Raw genomic sequence first — 22,329 nt, 5'->3', positions numbered from 1 at the left:
TATACAACCAGCAGTTATTTTGAAATAAATAATAAAACATAAGGGCATTTGTGTATCGTGGCAATCCGCTATTAAAATGAAAATGAACTTGTCAAGCAGAAATAACAGTCATTATAATGGCAAATTCATTTGGTACTTTAAATAAAAACTATTAAAAAAAAGTGATTTGCACAGGCCCGCTTTGTATTCTCTGTGATTAGGCTTGATCATATCTACTTGAAAATAACAGAGAAGTTTTGAGATATCAATAGTGGAGACCTGTTATCACAAATGTAGCCTTAGCCTTCAATTCAAAAGAAGAATGCTAATGCAGCTAATGTGGAACACTGCAGTCTACTGTAATCTGAGGGAAGAAGAACATTGTTAATGACGCTATGCTGGGAAGTACAAAAATATTATGAAAAAGGAAAACTCATCATTGAACATTGAAATAGACAAGCATAGAACCACATCATAATGGATTTAGCATAGTTGTATTTCAATATGCTGTTCCCTATATGTGCAAATCAGCTCACATTAGATGTGGTGAGTTGGATAAGGCAACAAGAGTGCAGAGATTAGAATGATAAATCATTTTCTCATTGGTATTTTGATGGTGACAAAGATATAATCTGGCCCAAACCAAGCCATGTAATTGGAAGAGGTTGAACCTAAAGGTGATAGAAGCGGCCTGAAGACATCCTGCCAAAGTAGAGAAAATCATGTTATGGGCAGATACCCTCCCTGATTTTGCGCAGCAACTTACTATAAGTGGTACACTGCATTACCACACACAACAGTAACCAAAATACCAAAATAGCCAATTTGTTTAGTTAACTTGGAACTTTCTGTGACAGCTTGCTTAATCACCTTTTTAATTGTAGTAATTGGCTGAAAAATTGAAAAGTAAGCTCTAAAAAACAAAAACAAAAGCAGAGAAAATAAGCATCTTTTTATCTCAACATCAACAACCGTGACTTTCCATCTTATTAGGGTGATTGAGGCTAGGACAGGAGGGATAAACATAACTTGAGTAATGTACAGTAGTAAATATTTAAACAGGCTATTCAATTACAGTGAATTATAAAGTTAAATTATTGAGATACATGTTCAAATTCAGGGCACACTGGCAGGACTCCTCTCAAAGCAAGTATGCACAGTTGTACAAACACAAACACAGCTCCAGAGTAAACTGGAAACTTCCCTCTTTTCTTAATATTTGTCGTCATGACTGGTCACAACAGAAATAGGGGAGCAGTGTTTGACGGTCCTCAGAGCGATGCAGCGCTCCTTCACAAAACAGCTCATGGTAATCAAGCCGGCGAGCAGGCCTTTGAGACGCAAAACAAAAGAATGACAGTGTGAAGCCCTCTCTCTCTCTCGCTCTATTCTCCCGTCTCCTATGACACTCCCAAGCTTTAAGCAGAAATAAATAAATAAAGACGGAGACAGGCAGATGTAAAAGATAACTTGGATGATGGTTGAGATTGAACGAGAGGAGATAGAATGTAAAATGGGAAAAAGAAAAGATAAGATAAGAGAAAAGCAAATACATACCATCTAGCTCAACTAAACATAATGCAAAAAAATAAGGGTTTCCATCGGTTTGCCGACAGGGTGAAGGGAGGACCTGCTGTGAAGCAGTGGGGAACCTTAATGCCACCACTATCACATTCTTTGTGTTTTTATTAGTGCTGTCAGTTTAACGCGTTCTTAATGGCGTTAAGGCAAACCCATTTTAAGGGTGTACGGTTTTTTATCGCAAGATTAACTTTCTTTTTGGCTGAAAAACAAACTTTGTAGTTTTTAAACATGCTGTTGCAACAACTAGTAGCCTAATGTTAGAAACACTACAACGCCACAAAGTATACATGTAGCTCGCCGTTGAGTTATTGTTAATTCGAACTGAACATTTCCTACAGCGTAACTTTACTTTGAAATCATTTAACTGGCAAAACAGCTAAACGTCAAGTCAATTTTAACTTTTATTTTGAAGCAGACCTCGGAACATAGCGCTTCCTAGCCCCGCTGCGCTGCCTTCACTGGTAGAGTCTTCCGTGTGTGACTCTGGGGCTGTATCTCGATTCAGGGGTTGCGGTCTACGAAGGCTGCATTTGAAGACCGATTGCGTCATAGCGGCGCGCAAAGGTTGTTCCATTTGCAAGGCTCCTTGCAAGGCTCCTCATATGCGGCCGAGAAATGCAGCCTTCGTTTCACGATTTTGAAGGCTGCATCAGATGTATTCTTCGCAGCCCAAAATATCCCATGATTCATTGCGTTTTTTTCAGAGATGGCATTCAATAAAATAAAAAATAACAAAACAGCAACGTGTTGCTCCATCTTCTTAACTTTTATCTTCCTTTCTTTTTTTACTTGTACTTTTTTTTCTTTTCGTCTGGTAGGCAACTTCTTTTTCTTTTTTCTTCTGCTGACAAGGCTGTTTCCGTTGGCAGCTATCAGGGTTGTTAGGCAGCACAGGAGCGGCGTGTCGTCACGCAAGGTAACGGCTTGTTACGCAAACCGGAAATGCTCGTAAACGGAGACCTGCGGAGACCGTCCCGTTTAACAACGCTCGTTCGGCCCTGGTTCGGCCTTCAAATCGGCCTTCATAGACTATAGCCTTCATAGACCGCGAGACCGCGTCCTACCAAGGAGGCGGTCTCTGTAACGGGATACAGCTAGTGACTACGCATTGAAAGAACAGAAAAGAAAGCCTGTCATTTGCAATAGGACTACTTGTAACACTGCGCACACACCGAAAGCTTCATTTAAGTTAGTGGCAGCCGGCAGTCATTCATTTTTACCATTTGAATTTCGCTACGAAAGGGCAACTGGAGTGCCTCGGCTGCAGCAGCTCCATAGCAACAACCTGAGTGCACACAGGCATATAATGTGAGTCCACACTCAATCTGAAATAAGCATTGGAGGAACGACTCCCAAAACATTTAGGCAGCAACCAGCCATAATAGGCTACTTAATATTAATTTGTTTTATATAGCCTATGTTGTTTTATAGTTTGGTTTTCAATAAAAAAAAGTTCCAATTATGTTTGTGTATGCTGTTTTAGGGGTGGGGCACATTGTGGGCTATTTGCACTGAATTGGAAATTATGATATTTAAAAAAAATACACTGAATTACAAGGGTGTAGAGAATGTGTGTGATAAGAGCATTAAAATGAGAAAAAATAATGAGGCGAAAATAAATCAAGAGACATTTAGAGAAGATAAAAATATGTGATTAATCGCGAGTTAACTATGACATTAATGCAATTAATTGCGATTAAATATTTTAATTGTTTGACAGCACTAGTTTTTATCCTTCTAGATATGTAGCCCAATAAAAAGCACAGGATTTAGAAGTATCTTAATGGCAGCCAGACCCTTGAACATCATAGTGAAGAAAACCACAAACTATTACGCCCTCACTGCGCAACCTAAACCAGCAGTCTTCTATTAATGGAGATTAATTCATATCCCACCACCAGATCTGGCTACATTAATGTGTAAATATTTATAATGAAGCAATGAAAAGTAAGAATACATATGATATTGATGATAGAAAACAAGGGTGAAAGGAAATATGATTGAAAACAGATGTGCACAGGGACAGCGATGCTACGGTCAATTTACTCCCTTACGTCAATTGTGTGTCCATATTTTTGACTTTTCTACAAAAGTCCACAAAGCTGATAACAATGCAACCAGTGCCCGTATCCCCAAAAATTCAGAGGTATATCCATCCCCCCTCTTCTGATCTTTTCTCTGTCTTTGTTGTGAGCGAGTACAGCCTCGAGGAGAGGTGACCTTTTCCATTAACCACGACTACACAAAGCTGATTCTGAGCAACAGGGAGCGCACAGACACACACACACACTCTTTGATGATTGACTGAAATCCTGCAAGGTCTGGATCACTTACAGTAAGGCAACACCAGAGCTGATGCAGCCCAGCCAGCGCTGCATAGAAACCTCATGAAAGGAAATCCTTCTGCAGAGGTGGGGAGTAAAGAGCGGAACCGAGCCAGAGCGCGGGGGAAACTGACAAATCCCATCATGACAAGGATCATGATCGTCTACCGTCGATACTCCCACGTGAAGTCTGTCTTCCTGGCACTCCCTCTTTACTCTCCCACTCTATGACTCTGTCATTTATTACAACTCTGTCTCCGCTTTCTGATTCACACTCCCCTCCTCCTATAGCAAATTGTTCAAACTGTGTGGGTTTTAATGAGTCACTAAAGAGGAAATTGGTCTTAATCAAATCTTGATGGCACTGTTTTACAGTGTGACTGCTGCATCATTAGACACCCCTGCTGTATAAGGTGGCTGCACCTGAATGGCATTCCAGTAATTTTTATCTGATGGGTACACATCCAGCTGAGAAACAAACTTCTGTGTACAAACACATTACACCGATTGCGCATGTGAAGGGCATTGTGTTTTTTATAAGTCACAGCCACACGCTCCCCTGATGCATCCTGATGCATGTCCCACCTGTTGTGTGAGAAGGGTGTCCTTCTTCTGCCCCGCTATCCCTCCCCAAATATCCGTCCTCCATTTGCAACAAGCGTGCCAGCGGGAAGACAGTGCCATCATTCAGCAGCTTCCTCTTCTGCTCGGCTTAACAATGGGGCTAAAGTGCAGACAACAGCCAGATCAGGGAGGCGCACACTTGCAAACACAATGCAAAAACTTGCTTGGAGAAAAAAAACTACATAACATATACAATTACCTCTCTTTCACACTAAATCTCTCTGATTTACTTACTTACTCTCAAGCACACACACAGACAAATCTCCTGCGGCAAAGCCGTGGCAGTGGGCCAAAACTCTCGTCTGCATGGGGCAGAGCTGGTAGCTTGATGGAGGCTTGTTAGGCAGGCCAAAGTCAATTTAATTAACCTAGGGGTTAACACACTCTGAACTAGTGTTTTCCCAGCGCTTTTGCTCACCTATCAACCTTCATCCCTCAATCCTATATCCAGATCTTTTAATCGTAGGCAAGGCAAGGCAAGGCAAGTTTATTTATATAGCACAATTCAGACACAAGGCCACTCAAAGTGCTTTACAGGGGCAAGATTAGAATACATAAAACACATTATAAAACATTTAAAAGCGATTAAAAGAAGCAAATAAAAATAAAAAATAAAAACATGAAAACTGGATTTAATAAAAGAAGCAAATAAAATGAAAATTGCAGGTTAAAATGGAAACAAAAAAGTCTTCAGACTCGATTTAAAAGAACTGAGAGTTGCAGCACACCTCAAGTTCTCTGGGAGTTTGTTCCAGATTGTTGGTGCATAAAAACTAAAAGCTGCTTCTCCTCGTTTAGTCCTAACTCTAGGGACTGTAAGTAGACCTGTCCCAGACGACCTAAGGGCTCTGGACGGTTCATAACTTATCAGCATATCAGTAATGTATTTTGGCCCTAAACCATTTAGTGCTTTATAAACCAACATCAGTATTTTGAAATCAATTCTTTGAGTGACTGGAAGCCAGTGTAAAGACCTCAGAACTGGGGTAATGTGATCCACTTTTTTGGTCCTAGTGAGGACTCGAGCAGCAGCGTTCTGAATTAGCTGAAGCTGTCTGATAGATTTTTTTGGAAGGCCAGCAAGGACACTGTTACAGTAGTCAAGTCTACTAAAGATAAATGCATGGACAAGTTTTTCTAAGTCTTGCTGAGACATAAGCCCTTTAATTCTTGATATGTTTTTTAGGTGGTAGTAGGCTGATTTATTAATTGATTTTATGTGTTTCTTGAAATTCAAGTCGGAGTCTACAACAACACCAAGATTTCTGGCTTGGGGTGTGGCTTCTAACATAACGGATGTAAGCTGTGCGCTGACTTTTAATTGTTCATCTTTGGCACCAAAGACAATTACTTCAGTTTTATCGTTGTTTAATTGAAGGAAATTTTGGCACATCCAATCATTGATTTGTTCAATGCACTTACTCAGTGCCTGTATCGGACTGTAGTCTCCTGGTGATATGGTTATGTAAATTTGTGTGTCGTCTGCATAATTATGGTAGCATAATTTGTTCTTATTCATAATCTGAGCTAGTGGGAGCATATAGATGTTAAATAGAAGAGGGCCAAGAATGGAACCTTGGGGGACCCCGCATTCAATATTTGTCCGCTCAGATGTGAAATTGCCTATTGACACATAGTAGTCTCTATCCTTTAAGTAGGATTCAAACCAGCTTAGTACAGTAATGCTGAAAGGATCGTGAAATGCACGGTGGGTATATGAATGTAACCTGAGTGTGAAATATTCTAGGGCTCTTACAAATCATGTCCAGTACATTGGCTTTAGCATTAGCAGGTATAAAAGAAAATGCTTCCTTGCTAAAGAGAGTGTTAGTGATTGAGAGATATTATAAAAAAAATGTTTAAAAGTGCACATGGTGTATGTGACAAATGCACAAATATGTCATCATGTACAATGAAATTTAAGCAAATGCTTTTGCATTTATGAAGAGCATGTGGTATTATTCCCCCGCTTTATATTTCCCAAGTCTCTACCTCCATCAGGAGGTCCTACAGAGTGTAGATTGAGGATGCACTGTGAGTTGTTATGGGGACATCAGTCATCTTCACTGTGGAATTACAGAGAAAAAGATTTACTGGGCTGGGCAGATAAGCTGTGGGGCAGATTCATGGACGAGCTTCTGACAGTCTCCATCCCAGCTCCAGACACAAACCAACAATAGACTGACTGCCACATACGTATGCTTTTATGACACAGCCCTTTAAATGAAATAAGACTTTTGAGACACAGTTGCTTTAAAAAACAATGACTTCCATAGGAATGCAGTTTCTCTTTATTGGTAGTGTTCATATAATCATTTCAGATTACAGTTTTCAATTGCGTGATCCCAGCACTGGCGACCTCCATCCTCACCATCTCTACAAGACAGTTAATCTTGGGGAACACAAGGCTTCCATCTTGAAATTAAAGTATGTGCTTGTACACCACCACTAGAAATAATTTTGTTGAGCTAGCCAAAAAGCAGGGCTCTTAAGAAATACATATCACGATTTGTGTACAGCTACAATTTCCTAATTCACCCTTTTCTATTTTCATTTCTCCTAATGAAAAGCTTTTTTTCCATTTTCATTTGATTTACAGAGCTCTTCTTACACAGTCATATAAAGGCCCAGCAATCCAAAATAGAAGCAATCTTTAAAAGCTGCACCAACCAGCTGGGTTGACACATGTCCCCGGTTTAACAAACCCAAACCCCTTTGTTGATGCGAACTTGCAGACTGCACCCACGCTGGGCTCTGTGTTCCTATAAAGGCAGGGAAATAGCTTTTCACTAAGAATGTAGGTTGTTTATGATTTTTGTTCTGTTATTGCTTTTTCTCTACTCTTCCGTTTCATAAAAGCTGCACGTGTGCACCAGACAGCTGCATTATTCACTAAATTAAAATAAGGTAATTGATAATATTCATCACTGCATGAATAAAATATAGCATGAAAAAGTGCTGCGTGCCTACACAAACCAAGGTGGTGTCTGTTACCATTTTGCCAGAAGAGTTGTTTTGGCTGAGGTAAAGCTGACAGACCGTGAGAACCACAAGAGCTAAAATTAGGGAAAGTGACAACGGTGGGCATGGTTACCATGACAGCAACCAGCACCCAGAGGGTGTTGCTGCTGAGATACAACAAACCAAATCCAACCTGATACTGAACCGCAACTAATACTTTATCCATGTGTTTGAATGTGAATGTGTTTGTAGGTGTTCACCTTTTTCTCAAGAGATATCGACACAATAAAATGACACTTGGTCCACAAGTTGTGTCTTATCTTTAGTCTATAATCAAGCTTCCTACAAACCTGTGAATGTGTTGGCCTTGATAAAATAAGCTCTTAAACATAACACTATAGCCCAGCACGCTCCTCTCCCATATGTTGTCTCCATGGGCAACCAAGCAGCCAATCTGTCGAGGCCCCGGAGACTTCCCCTCGCCGACTTCCTTTCCCTTCAGTGCGCTGATGATGCATGTGTGTATCATATGCTATTTTACAAATATATAGGCAACGTATCTGTGTGTTTGTGTGGGTGTGGTTCAGTGTATGCATGTGTGTGCCTCCACATTTGTAATCTTAGTTAATCAATAGAGGCCTGTATGCAGCAGCCAGCCTCCTCCTCCGCCTCCTCCTCAGTGGACCTGTTGATGTTGGAAAACAGGGGAGGCTGTTGTACAACTGGGTGGCCGCATAAATGTTGCACTCATCTAATATGCACTGCAGCACTGCCTGCCAACACACTTTCTCATTGAAATTCTGATTAAATAACGCCAGTCTGGCCAGTGAGCAATCTGAAAACTGCTTATTTATAACCTTTTTGGCTTTTCCCATCAACATAGCTTTAACAGCTACCTTTGCTTTTAATAAAATACAATGTAATGCCCTTAGAAACTATGCAAACATAGTATTGCTCATTGTGCTGTAAATATTTTTTCTTTTACTGGCCTACTCATGAACGAAAGAGTCATGCAGGGTATGTTAATGAAAAATGTATTCATAGTTCATACACAAAGCAAATCAAGACTTCTCTGTCGCTTTTTTCTCACATTAGGAAACATATTCTGATGTGAGGAAAAAAAGCTCCTGGCCGTAAGTTTCTCTCCTCAAACAGAGATATTTGTTTTTAAATGTTAAAGTATTGTGTGTGCCATCATCTCCCAAATTGGATCCCTGTCTCCTGCCTCCCTCTTTACAATCTATAAAATCACAAAAGGGTGATTGGACTGCCCATCACACAGGTCTATCATACAGCACTATCATGTGCTAAATTATTTAGCGGCAGAAAAAGATGGTACATCTCAATACGGCTGTGGCTGCTACTGACTGGTATAGTGCTCTGAATGATTACAATTCAGTATCAGATGACCTGATGACACTTCTGTGTAATTCATTAATTTGCCTACCAACAACAGTGATATTACTGACAATATAGCCCTTTATACTCAACCTATTGATTCATTCCACTATATCGACTAGGTAAAATACAGACCTTCAACATAGGATGTAAAGCCACATTAAAACAAAAACATTCATATTTGAATCTTGATCAAGGCAATCCATACCTGGCAAGAGTGCTTTCCTTTCACTGCCAAACCCAGATTTGTGTCAGCCAGCCAACAGGGGTCAACTAAACTATTCATGGCTGGATTCCGTATTCCATATTTCTTGTTCCTCAACTAGCATGCACACAAGAAGGAACATACAATAACTGCAAAGGGCCCTAAACAGCTGTTGGATGTAATGTACCAAAAATGGTATAGCAATGCCCCAATAAGAGGAGAAGGTGAAAGGATCAACACACTCAAAAAAAAAAGTAGAATGTTTGTTTTTATGATTTTGAATATGCCTTCAAATTGATTGCTGAATGTTAAATGTATTCAAAACTGTGTTTGTTTGGCAAAGAAGTCCCCACTGAGGACTCAAAGTTTCAAGCCTCTGCTCCCTCATTATGTTGACCCATTCAACAAACACAAGCTCCCAGAGGAGAGTAAAATTAAATTTGAAAAACTTGACTGTGTATAAAAACATGGATTGTGAAATTGTGAAATCATTATTCACAATTTGATAGACGTATACTCAGTGGGGCACTTAATGCAAAGGTATTTACATTTATCATAAGGCTGCTGGCCATATGCCGATAAGACATTATCTAGTAGATTAAGTACTTGCAGAGATGTGTCTGATGTGTGTGCCAGCTCAAAACGAGGATTCAGCTCAGATTAATCGAATTTCCTCCAAGATAGGGACAGGCGGAGGGGAAATTTGACAAATTATCATTTCATATTTAAATATAGGGGAGGACTAAGGCCAAAATTTAAATAACATTATTTCTACCTGATCCACCTCAGAACTAAGAATCAACAAGTTTCTTGTGTGAAGACAAAACTGCCAGCCTGATATGAATATTTACGCACTTCTTGGAGCCCAGCTTTCAGTAATGGCTACGTCTCACTTAGAAGGCCTCAATGTGAGAGGGGACATGTTATTCATGAGAGGTTAAGTGAATTGACCTGCTCAGATGCCTGCTAAATTGACAGTCAATTAGACACACAGACCGGCACAACACAGCATAACGACTTCCTTTCGTCATCAGTCAGCCGCAGCAGTTGAGCCACAAAGGCAGACTATAGTCTCATTCCCTCAAATGATGTACACAGTTGTATCAAAACTATCGGCATGCTTCAGGGTCTGTGATTGCAGAGACTGAAAGGGATTGGCATGTCCTTGGCTCGCAAAACTAAACCAGCAGCAATATTGTAGCAACAGCAAAATGACAAAAGCTATAGAATGCACGATGCAATGATATCCAGTTTAATTTAACTGAAAGTGAACATTAATTCATTAAATCAACTTTAGTCACTATGTGTGAACACAGGCTGTGTTAAAATATCATGAGCACCCTGTAAAATGTGGTACAAAACATTACAGAATAGCTCAGCAATATACAGTGTATGGCCTATATGGCTTTTAAATTACTTTTTTTTTCAAATACTTCCAGGCAGGGTAATATATACTGCATAAAAGTTAAATTAATTGCAGGTAGACTGTTGGTTTGCATTTTTGACCCACATTCTGACACAAACTTCCAACTCACTTAGCGGCCGTTACCAAATGCAACAAGACAGAGTGGCATCACTCAGCGATCAGTATGACTCAAAATCAGAAAAATAAATCTAGTCTGTCGCTGGAAAAACCCACGCCGTGATCAGATACAATAAGGGATACAGTGTGTCAGTGCAAAATGTGTGTGTGTCTGTGTGTGTGTGCTAGCGCACATGCACAGTGTAGGCCCTACACTCTTCAAGGACATCCTAATCATCGAGTATCACTTTACACGGACAGCTGCAAGATATAGAGTACACCATCGACAGCCCATGTTAAATCTAAAGTAGGTGATAGTACTTTCATCGTCCAAAACATTATATCAGTATTTTTGGCTTTTTAACATTTACAAGATGTTTTCCTGCATAATACTACTACTAATATCAACCTGCAAGCTTACAGCCAGAAGTTCATGCTGTCCACAGTGGTTGAACATGATCACATCTTGGTAAAAATGAAGCAGCACAGCAGCAGGTGGAGATCTGTCTCCACTGTACTGCCAAAGCCCTGATATTTTTCCACGTCTGACTGGCATACCTGTGACCTCTGAGGCCACCTTCATGAACAGCCCTTTCATTATTAATGTTGAAGGCAGAGGTCTGGCTTCGGAACTGGCACGGCACCGCGGTGCTCTTTACTTAGCCTGGAGAAGGAAACTATTGTTAATTTATGTGACACACTGCCTCTCTGGGTTACTTCTTCTGGGAGCATATCTGGTCCTATCTATCACAATACTAAGTCAGTAGGGCAGGTTTTTCAGGGACACAAATCAATGCAACTAAGGCAATGTATTTAAAAAGGACTTTATGTGTCTGTAGTAAATACTGAAATTATATTATCTATTTGTATGACACATGGTATTTTCCTTGTATCCGTTTCTGTGTCTTCTGTGGTGTGAGTTTACAGTGGCCTTATATTTTTTTTATGACATGATCTCCTATGATACTCCTATAATATCCCTAGTAGTGAAGTTACACTAGTTTATGGTATTATCACCAGGGGTATTAGCCTACTATACACATTATTCATTAATGGCCTCTAAAATGTTCTTCTAAAATGTATTTAAGGTAGGCTATAGCTGTTAGTTGATATATCCATAGGGACAGGTTAAAAGACAAGACGCCTCTTGAAATACTTTCACTAGTACATTAAAATAATAGACGAAGGTTATCTTAGGGAAAGCCTACCTTTTCCGTAGTTAAAGTGGAGTTTTATGGTCTTGCCCTGGTTGATGTGCAGGTAGGTGAACCACACAGCGGAGGTGAGCAGTACCAGCAGCAGCAGCAGCTTGAACTGCTTCCGGATTTTCTTCACGGGGAAGCGCAGCATCCTGGCTCAAACATCCTCCGGTAGCCTCCCGGTAGATAGTTAAAACGGGTCCGGGGAAATTGTCCTTGGGACGCCGCTGTGTTTTATTTCTGGCTGTCCGCGCGCGGCTCTACTGACGGGGCTAGCCCTCCCGGTCACAGTGAAGGCATGTGACCGGCCAGTAAACAGGGAGTATTAACTACAGACAGCTTAAAGCGCGTCTCGTTCCCATGGATCCACGGGGTGACAGCAGCGCCAAACGCGTCGAATCCTCAGATATGGGTCCAAACACCTCTGAGGCAGTCATTGCTTATGAATGCAACCCGGTTTCCTTCTTTCCCTATGAATAGCGTGGCTTGTAGACAGGCTTCCCTGCTGCTGGAGTTTCCAAGCTGCCGGGGGGCAGCAGGGAAAGGGCTGCCGATCAAAAGCCGCTAAATTCAGTTAAGAGAGTGACCCAGAGAACAAAATAGCAGTCCGGCGATAATCTTACACAAATCCGCTGTAGCTCAGGCTCTTTGCTGATTATTTTATCGGCTACTCAATGATGATCCCTGGACATGGGTTAAGTGCAAAGTAGCCTATTAAAGAGCAAAGCGAGAAATGTAGTTTATATGTGGAGAGGTAATCGGACAAAGCATCTCCGCAAATCTGCAAAAACACTCCCTCACAGAAAGACAGTTTTCAGTTTTTTTAATCTTTCCAAATGAGCGCAAGTGAATTCAGAGGGCCCTCTATGAAATTCGGCATAGTCGGTGATAGCCCTACACTTGACGGGACTGAGAGGGTAACCCGACCAGGGAAAAGGTTTAGGTGGCAATCGAGCAAATGTCACAGCCGTTTGCTCTCCATCTATTGTTAAACAGAGCTGAAACTGAGACGCTGGTCTTCCAATCGAAGGGCAGTGGATTCAGACGGAGCGCTTTTTTATTTAAGTCTTGGGAGAGGAGGGGCGATCAGCTGTCATCCTCACACTGAGGTTGCTTTGAAGACCCGCGGCGAGTAATTAAACCGATGTAAACGCAAAAACTGTGAATGCTCCATGGAGGTGCAACAAGATATGTTGGATGGAAATACTCATTTGTGGCTGTCCGATTTGAGGTCCGGGGAAAGATGTCCATGTGCTCCGATTGGTCCGGTATTTCGCGGCAGGTGCGTGTCACCCAATCCTCCACAAAGTAGCCTATCTGCGTTGTCCGAGTCCACCGTTCGTGCAAGAGAGATCACAGGCATACAACCTCATCTGGATTAAACTAAACACACTGATATCTGGGGCTAGCAGCGATGCACTGCCTTGTGTTGTTATTCTGTCATGAGCTTTTTTCCCTTTAGAATGCCGCAATAGCATCGTCCAACCCGCTTGTCGCCTCGCGCAGGGAGAAGAAGCAGCTGAGCTCCAGAAAGGGTGTCGCGGAGAAACCTGCAACGAGCCGTGATGTAACCACGATGGAACATGGTTTTGTTTTGCTACAATGAAACACGTAAGGGTATCTCCTTTCACTGCACAGCCCAGTACCTTCTTTATAGGTCCATGCCCAGTACGCCCATCAATTGGGCATCTTAACGGTGCAGAGCAACCTAACTTGGGTGGACAGAGAATGACGAGTCTGGCATCCAATTATAACCTCGCAAAGGGTTCGGAGGGGCGGGACGAAAAGGTTTGCCCTCATCGTTGCTTGGTACCAGTGTAATCCATCATCCAATAGCTGAACTCAGATCACGAAACTTGTTAAATTATCCTTTTTCTGCCACTTTCTCCCCGAATTCAAAGCCCCATGTGGCTACATTAGATATAAACAAGGCTTAAATGATAACAACTCAAGATAATAAATTACAGGAATATGCAGCCTAATTGATCGAAATAGGCTAGCCTGCTGTTGAATAATTAGTTTGTGGCAGTGTAGGGTTCTAAAGCCAAGTTCTTTATTTAATTTTTTTTTATTTAATTCTCTCAGGAACAATCATTCCTCATACTGACTCTCTTTACTTGTAGCCTACTTACTTAGGCCTATTTAAATCACCATGTAAGTCGTATAAGGCTAAACATGTTTTGTTTTGCTTGACATTTAGAATAAAAATAGAGGGGACTGTTTGCCAGTGTTTTCATTCGAAGTGCACTTGATCGTCATAAGGAGGAAGACAGGAAAGAAACATAGGCTAGCTATATTATAGGCTAGCCAATTGGTCTGACATTTGAGTAATAAGTGACAAAACTATTCTAAATGTGTTGTATTTTAATTCGACTGAAATAACATTTCCTTAATTGACTTTGCAGTTCGTTACACAGCTCGTTATAAAGTAATTACACCTAATGTGTCCCGTATTGAGTGTGTGTGGCGACATCATGCAAACGCACTCAGTTAGGCGCTTGACTGCCGCCTTCTGGTCAAAAATAAAAATGCAATGACTATGAAGCGAGGCAACAGAGCCCTTGGTTTTCAATAACCGTGGCATTGAAGAAACATTGTTTGTATTAAATCTTACGAGGGAAAGTAGAGAAATTACAAGTTTATGTGAGTTTTTAGTATACTTAAAACTACTCCTCGATTATTTCCAGATGTGTACTGATCCTTAGTAATAACCATTCATATTGTGGTTCACTTATGGCAACACTCAGCCAGGCAGTGTTTTCTTTTAAACGGGTGCTTTATCAACAGCAAGCTTAGTATCCCTTTACATGCACAGCCACACACCACAACAAATGTCAGTGCACAGACCAGACAAAATGACTGCTGTAGAAAGAATATATTCAGATACTGTAATTGTTTTCTAATAAATAAATAAAACATACTATAGAGATTAGTAAATAGTAATGTATAAGATCAGTATTCAGTATGTAATAATTGGGGCACTGAGATTAGTCAAGGTATACATTGTCCAATTTACCAACAACATAAATAAAGTAAAAGCCTATACAAAACATATTTTCTTTTCAAGCCTTCCTTTCAATTTATCAATCACTTTAGGTTGACATAATACATCAAACATGTGGTTTATACCATGGTAAATACAAGTGTAATCATCCAGCTGTAGCAATGACAAGCTGTTGCTCCATTATGAATCTGGACAAAGGATCAATTGGGACACAACCTGGCCTATACGAATACATATGCTGACCTCAATTTAGTTTGTCCCAGCTGTTCTTTCTGAATCAGATGAACCACACATCGTAATCCTCAGTCTATGTGGATTAATAAATGTAATCTTCAGAGCAACCACTGAGCACAAATGAAAATGTTTAGGTATTCATCTGGGCCGTACAGAATTGAGTACTTAGAGGACGACCCCAGGCAAACATAATTTACGCTGAAACAAAATCTTCACAGCATTCACCTTGCTTGGGCTGTTGCAGGGAAAACTGAAGGCATTTCATCACACACACACACACACACACACACACACACTGGCTTTGAAAGTCACCCGAAGTGTCTTCTCTCTTTCCCTCTCTGGGCTGCAGGACATTCTCATAGGCCTGTTAAGGTCCCAGTTCTGTTCCTCTTTATGTTTGATCGTCTGACTTGCCTTTATCAGACTGGAGTCAAAAACAAGTCTGTTTTCGTTTCAGTCAGTGTGCCTGATAAGTTGCCAGTCTGCTTCTCTGTTATTTCTCTTTCATTCAAGGCCAGGCAAACATCCAAAGCACAACAAGGGACCTGCACACTTTTAACTCACATCAAAAGGTAGACAGAACGTTTCACGCGCTGCATGTGGCTCAATTTATTGGTGGGTGTGGCAAAAGGAGGTGTAAATTGGCAAAGAGAAAGGTGTTACCCGGTACGCTTCTTTCTCGGTTTGAAACTTCACTGTGGCTTTTATCAGTTTTTTTCCCCCTCTCTCTCGGCATCTTGGTCCCACTCCCAGGGGATCTCCATGCTTGGATGAATCCAGGGGGAACCAGTGTGTAGTGGGATGATATGGATGGAGACGGTGTTCAAGGTAAAGGAGCTGCCATCTCCTGGGGTATAACAGAGAGGGGAAGAGTGAATGCTGCCCAGATGCCTTTGACAGGTGTTAAAGTGCGGTACTGAAGCCATGATGCTACCGAGCTCAGCCGAGGGGAAGGCTATGCTCACTTGGGAGTCAGTATTCAGCCAGAAGAGAGAATGTGTGATGCAGACAAGCAAGAAACTAAAAACTGGCCCCTTTGTCTAGGCTGCTTTATTTATATTATCCAATACTCATTAAAAAGGTCTCTCCTTTCACTAATGCAACAACTGCTTGTCTGTCTTTGTCTATTTCTGCCTCCTCCAACCATATTAGCCAGACAGCACAGCAGCTCACAGGCTTTAATGAGAAGTCTGAGCAAAAATGTCAAAGGGATTAAGGGTTTTTTGCACTCCTGCAGCACCCCGCCGGATAAATTCTGCAAGCCCTCTGTGTCTGTGCTTCCTCCTCCCCAAACAGGTGTGCAGTGGCACAGTGCAGTGGTTAAACTAGAATATTAATCAGAATTAGCTTCTAACTAGACTACACTAAATCTCATGAACGCTTTGAGGAATTGTCTTCAAACTAGACATGTCACGATACCAGAAATGTAGTAGTCGATACCAATGAACCAGTGGAATTCCACGATTCTTGATACCTAATTCGATACCACAGTTAAAACAGAAAACTGCAAATACCATGTACTTCAACGTACATTCCTTTTATTATAAACATTTATAAAAAATAGCATTGTCCTTCAAGTATTTAAAACAAACAATACTGTCCTTTATGAGGCCTACTTTTGCTTCTGATATTTGGCTATGTGTGTTTGCTGACTTTGTTCCTGTCGCACCTGGTCGACATCCTCCTCTGGCTGATACTGTAAAAGGAAAATTAGGAGATTTCAGTCATCAGGTATAGCTCAATGAATGAGAAAACAGCAGAGGCAGCACACACAATGTACACACACACACACACAGATTGCAAGCAGTAGGCTAGTTTACATTAACTGACATGGTGATGATGACAGAAAACATTAGTCCTTAAATATTTATTTAAAAGTTTAACGTTTGTCAAAGACTGCAAATGGACTGCAGCATATTGTTAGATTACGTTAGCCTGAACACGGTAAAATTTGACCATGGCAACATAACTAGTTGGCTAGACAGTAGTCTGGCTTACTGGATATCAACAAAGTATAGCGGTCTCACTAGATACCGGCCTCAAACTCCTCCCCTTCCTCTTCCCCACTGTAGCCTACCGATTATGCTCCGCTCAGAACGGGAGACAACAGAATGTGCACGTGTGTGTTTGATACGGTTTGATAGTATCCAGCTCATAATGTTGCTGCCCACACACGGCGCACATCATTAATGGTGGTCGGCATCTTTTATAATAGGTCCATGGTTGGCAACAAATTATAACAATATTTTGAAAGGACACATTGCGGCTTCCTGGGCTTACCGGCGCCCAAGACAATTGTGATTGTTTTAAAGAAATGAAAACAAGCCAGCCCGGTTTTCCCCCGTATACTCGCAACAATATAGCTTGGTTCCAAACCATACTACGAGCTGTAGTTTGGTCTGGCTGTGCGAGACTAGCTAGACAGCAATGCCAGCTGTCTTTAAAGAGCACCTATTATGCTTTTGTAACTTTTATGACCTATAAACGTTGTTATAATGATTTATAGTCATGTTTAACCATACTAAAGTGTCAAATAAGGACTTACATGCATTTAGACGTATTCCCTGTTTACAATTTGGGGTGGCTGTGCAGAGCGCAAAACACTGGGAAAGCTGGTCGCGATTCACTTGTTCAAATTTCCGGGATTTATCTACGAAGATCAATCCGGATTTTTCCATGTATGGTAATGCTGCAACGTGCTCAGGCACGCGCCTGCCATGCCCCCACCTGCCTGCTCAAATCTGCCTGCACGCCGCTGAAAGTGTTCCGGAAGGTAACCAATCATAACGGAGTGGGGGGCGGCGAAGGACGAAGCCTAGTGTTGACAGAGACTGCTGAATGCACCCAGATGAGAGGAAGAGTTTCCCGAAAATCTACATAGTGTTTTGTGCTGTGATTCGTGTCAGGTTGCTCTATAGGAGTCATTAATGAGAAATTAAGACCAGAAAAGTAGTATAATAGGAGATCTTTAACAAAAACAATGGTAAGGTGTATTTTACGATGAGAATAACACCAGATACGTAGATTTTAATGTAACGTTAACATGAACTGAAACTCACTCACCTTAAATTATTTGGAAGAAACTGAATGACGGTCTTGAGGTGCTTCACTAACGGCGATATTCCACCAGCTGTGTGTTCGGTTTGTCTCTGCTTCGCTGCGTTCATATCTACTGGCAGCCTGAAGTTCACGGCAGCAGCAGCAGTGCTTTTCTTTCGACGAGTCGAGGCCAAGCTGTCTTTCAGCTGTGCGTGTCGCCATCTTCAACGTGTTGTTGTTATCCCATGCGGGTGTTGGGCAGCGCGTGCACCTTCTTCCTTTAGCATTTAACGGCAGAATAAAGCACTTTAAGGCTTAGCCTATATGCTGCCCCAGTCCGCTTCCGAGGATTACACCTCAGGTACAGTCTTGTTTTTTAGAATTTTGGCATTGACTGGTACCGGAAGTATCAGTTCTTGTGACAGTATTAAATGATACTTTGCAAAGGAGGTGCGCAATATCAAAAGATATGAAACAAATAATTTTGTTACGAATCTTCTGACATCTTTCTAATATCATAGATTGTTGACACCACTAAAGGAGCTCCAGCAAATGAGACCAAAGTGTTGAGCTAGATACTTTCAACTAAACTAAATATCCATGCTTTGGTTTCTTTCTCAACACCAACAGAATAAAAACAGCTGTCATGCAAAATATAATTAAACCAACTCATTCATTGTGTTTTGTGCTGTAAGTGTGAATTTTTCAAGAGAGAAATCTAGGTCATTTCTCTCTCATTAGTATGCCAGCCAGGTGTAGCACAAACAGGATTATAGGAAACCAGTGCCAATGGGGCTCTCTATATCTCCTTCTCCCACTATCTATCTCCATGTCTATCTCAAACCAAACAATCACACTTAAGTGCCCTACTGCCACCTCAAAGACAGTATGCAAGATCATAAAAGCCAGAGGCATTACATTAAGCTAACAGGTGCTGTACAAAAAAAGTCAAGTGTACTCACAAGGGTGTAGCATGTATCAACCAACCAAGCATTCACTGTGGGGCAGGTGTGGATTCTGCAAAAACAACACAAGTTAAGTGATAAATACAAAAGTTGTCTGGATAATGCAATAATTGAAAATACAAGGGAAGAACATTCTCAACAATGTTTCACAAAGCATATGTTGCTACCCAGGTTCAGGTTGGGCATTAAAACAGCGATGTCTTATAAACATTGCAACTCCAGTCAATGTGTGGAGGAGGCTAAAAATAAAACAAATAAAACCTTCTAATGTGAGTGACATGCATAAACAACTATCTTTGGGATTTGTGAAATAAAAAAAGGGTGTAGGCTTGTGTTATTCATGCAAATTGTCATTCAGAATAATAGGCCAATTGTTTAGTGGAAAAACTAGCATAAACTGTTTTTGTCATGGGTAGGCCTACGTCAAGTGAGCACCTGTTAATTGAATTTACCAGGTGGGCCCACAAACATAAAGTAGGCTAGGATATGATGACTACTTTTTTGTTTCGACCCAAGAAGACTGTATTGGTCTACAGTAAATACAATAAAAAATATTCAAAAACAATAAGCATCATCAGTGAATTCAGTTATTGGCTGAATTACTAGTGCCACAGTAGCCTCAGTGTATGTAGCCTATTTAATGTAGGCCTACCGTAGCTAGCAGGCTCTTCCAAAGGCAATTATTTAGCTAGGAATTTTATGCTCCTTTTTGTAAAGTATATGAAAGAAGAATACATTGTACCTGTGTTTTTTCAGCTCTGCTTCGTGCTATTGGAAGCGGTCGTTTGGCAGATAGTTTTCTTCCAGTTAACATTATTCAGAACACATCAGGAGGCAATTCAAATGTCTGATGAGTTCATTTTCTCTACAAAGTTAAATTAAATGAGAAGCAAACAAACAACTCTGAACAATAGTTCACTTACTAACCTGACTACAAACAAACCTCAGTAATGGACTATAACCATAGGCTATAACTGATTTACTCAATTCAGAGACAGCCTTAAAATAAAAAAAATTAGGAATTCGTCTTCAGCCAACTTAACACCTGACGCGGAAGGTAAGCTACCACTAGCATTAGCAGCCTAGTTTTCAAGCATGTCAAGAAGCTCACCTCTGAGAAACTAGCAAAATTGATAAAGGAATTTGAATGGACAACAAAAACGTTTTTAGAACAGAAATGAAAGCCTTGGCCTATTTAATTTTTTTGCAACAATTTATCGACATGCCTATGTAGGCCGAGCCTATATCGTCTTCTTCTTCCACCACCACATGTTTTGTGCATTATTATTTCCTGGCAAAAAGTTTTTCTTTTTCTTTTCTTATCTTTTTAATCTGTAACCCAGAATGTTCAATAGTAAATATGCCTAATAAATAAATTAACCCTCTTCTGAATACAGAAACAATATTAAATTGTGAAAATACTTCAATACAAAAAGCCCATTATTATGACAGACTACGGGCTATCGTTTTATAATGAATTATTTATATAATACTCACCACTGTGGCTCTTCATACTTTGAAGGCACTTAACCTCCCTCTGTAGGTCTATGTCCCCTTGATGGGGTCATCCCTATGTTCCCCGGGCATAGGACCCTTTTTAAAAAAGGGGGTCCTATGTTCCCCAGTCACATAAAAAGCAAGGAACATAGGACCCGGGGAATCGGGGTTCCCTCTTTGACAGGGTGTATTGCTGGTTGATGCTCCATCTTGATCACCACAACTGATTTCAGTCCTTGACAAGCTCACAGCAGGTGGTATAAGCCTCTAACATCATGAAGGGCGCTGAAGAGGCAAGTGCTCACAAGGTCACAGACCAGCAGAGAATGATAATACTGTAGCCTATATATTTTATGCATTCTTGTCTTCAACTGTTGCATATTGCATTTTTAATGATACAGGAAGACCTCTGACTCTGACGCACAAGATGTGCATGCATCAGAGAAAGAATCTGCTAGAAACTCTCCATAAACACATGCTCTTTGTGAAACGTTAATGTTCTAAAATAATAGTCTGAGCCAGTCATCAGTGGACCATCGGGCCTGTGGGAAATATTATCATTATGCATTGGCCCTGCCCAGCGCAGCTCACTGATCAAAGCCTTATTTGTCCAGAGACAGGATACGGCAAGAGTTTAATCGGAGTTCTACAGCCTTGGCTCATTCATCAAAAAAGGAGGAAGAAAGTATTGGAGTGGAGACCCACTGAGAGGGGAGCAGTGTGTGATAAAGAAAATCACAAGAGGAAAGGTTTGGGTTGGAATCAGTTGAACCAGAAACCTGAGGCACAGGACACAATCTTTGTGAAAGTAAAAGCTTTGCTTTATCAAATAAGTTTGGTTGGCGGTGTGTCTTTTTTTCTGGGATAATGGAGCCAAGAGTGAAGTTTAAAAAAAAATTATTTTGCAATTTGCCATGCTGGATGCTGAGTGAAAAAGAGACCCTGAACAAAGAGGGAGAGAGAGAGGTTCTCGTGTTCCTCTGGCAGGGAGACAGCAACCTTTTCAGCACTTTGTAGATTCCAGTCACTCTATATAGGCTATTCCTTATTTCCTTTAGACTGTAAGGTTACACCATCAAAGACTTTGATGTGGCCACTTGAAACAACTTCCTTTGGTATCAAGCTTATAAAACAAATGAGTTTGCTAACCCCAACATGTAGTGCATTTGCTGCAGGAAGCAACATTTACATTTCCCATTCAGTGACTAATCTTGTCCTTAATTGTGCCTTGTAAAGTCAAATTTACATCCTAAACCCAATCTATTTCCGGAAAAGAAAAAAATCTATATTTTATACTTGCTCCCAAATATAGACATGAGCGTGCACACTCAGCTTTATGTGAGGCCTTTTGAGTTTTGAAATTGCATGAGTAGAGTGAGTGATACATATTTAATTAGAAGAATAGATTTAGCTTGACACTTGCTCGTATTTGGAATTGAACGGTTGTAATATAGTGTAATCTTCTTCCTCCCATCACTGCTTAAGTGTTTACATTATGTGCAGGCAAATATGCACATGCACACGTGTTGAAATAAATAAATGGGGTTCGGGCATGACGGGGGAATCCAATTTCAAAGTAAGAGAGGAAGAGTACAGTTAATCATTAGTATAATAGCAATGCTTTATTTCACACAGCAGGTGTGTGGATTACCTTGTTTAATTGGATCTTTGTATGAGCCCGGCAAAGGCAAAAGGGCCATTGTAGTCACTGTTGAAAGGAGGATGAGAAGAAGGAAATGTCAGGGGATGTGCAGAGGAAGGGTGGAGACTTTCAATCATTTCTGGTGAGTGCTT

General features: G+C 40.8%; 1 protein-coding gene across 1 annotated transcript in view; it reads right to left on the bottom strand.

Moving 5' to 3' along the window:
* Window positions 1-11,962, bottom strand: part of b4galnt4a (beta-1,4-N-acetyl-galactosaminyl transferase 4a) — a 129,357-nt gene extending 117,395 nt beyond the window's left edge. The window contains exon 1 of the mRNA XM_080027345.1: window positions 11,806-11,962. Coding sequence (XP_079883471.1) covers window positions 11,806-11,947 — 142 coding nt within the window. The 5' untranslated portion in view covers window positions 11,948-11,962. The remainder of the gene's footprint in view (window positions 1-11,805) is intronic.
* Window positions 11,963-22,329: the final 10,367 nt, after the last annotated feature.

The sequence above is a fragment of the Ammodytes marinus genome (assembly GCF_949987685.1).
Source record: "Ammodytes marinus genome assembly, chromosome: 5".
Classification (NCBI taxonomy): Eukaryota; Metazoa; Chordata; class Actinopteri; order Uranoscopiformes; family Ammodytidae; genus Ammodytes; species Ammodytes marinus.
This window is presented reverse-complemented; position numbering and strand designations above follow the sequence as displayed.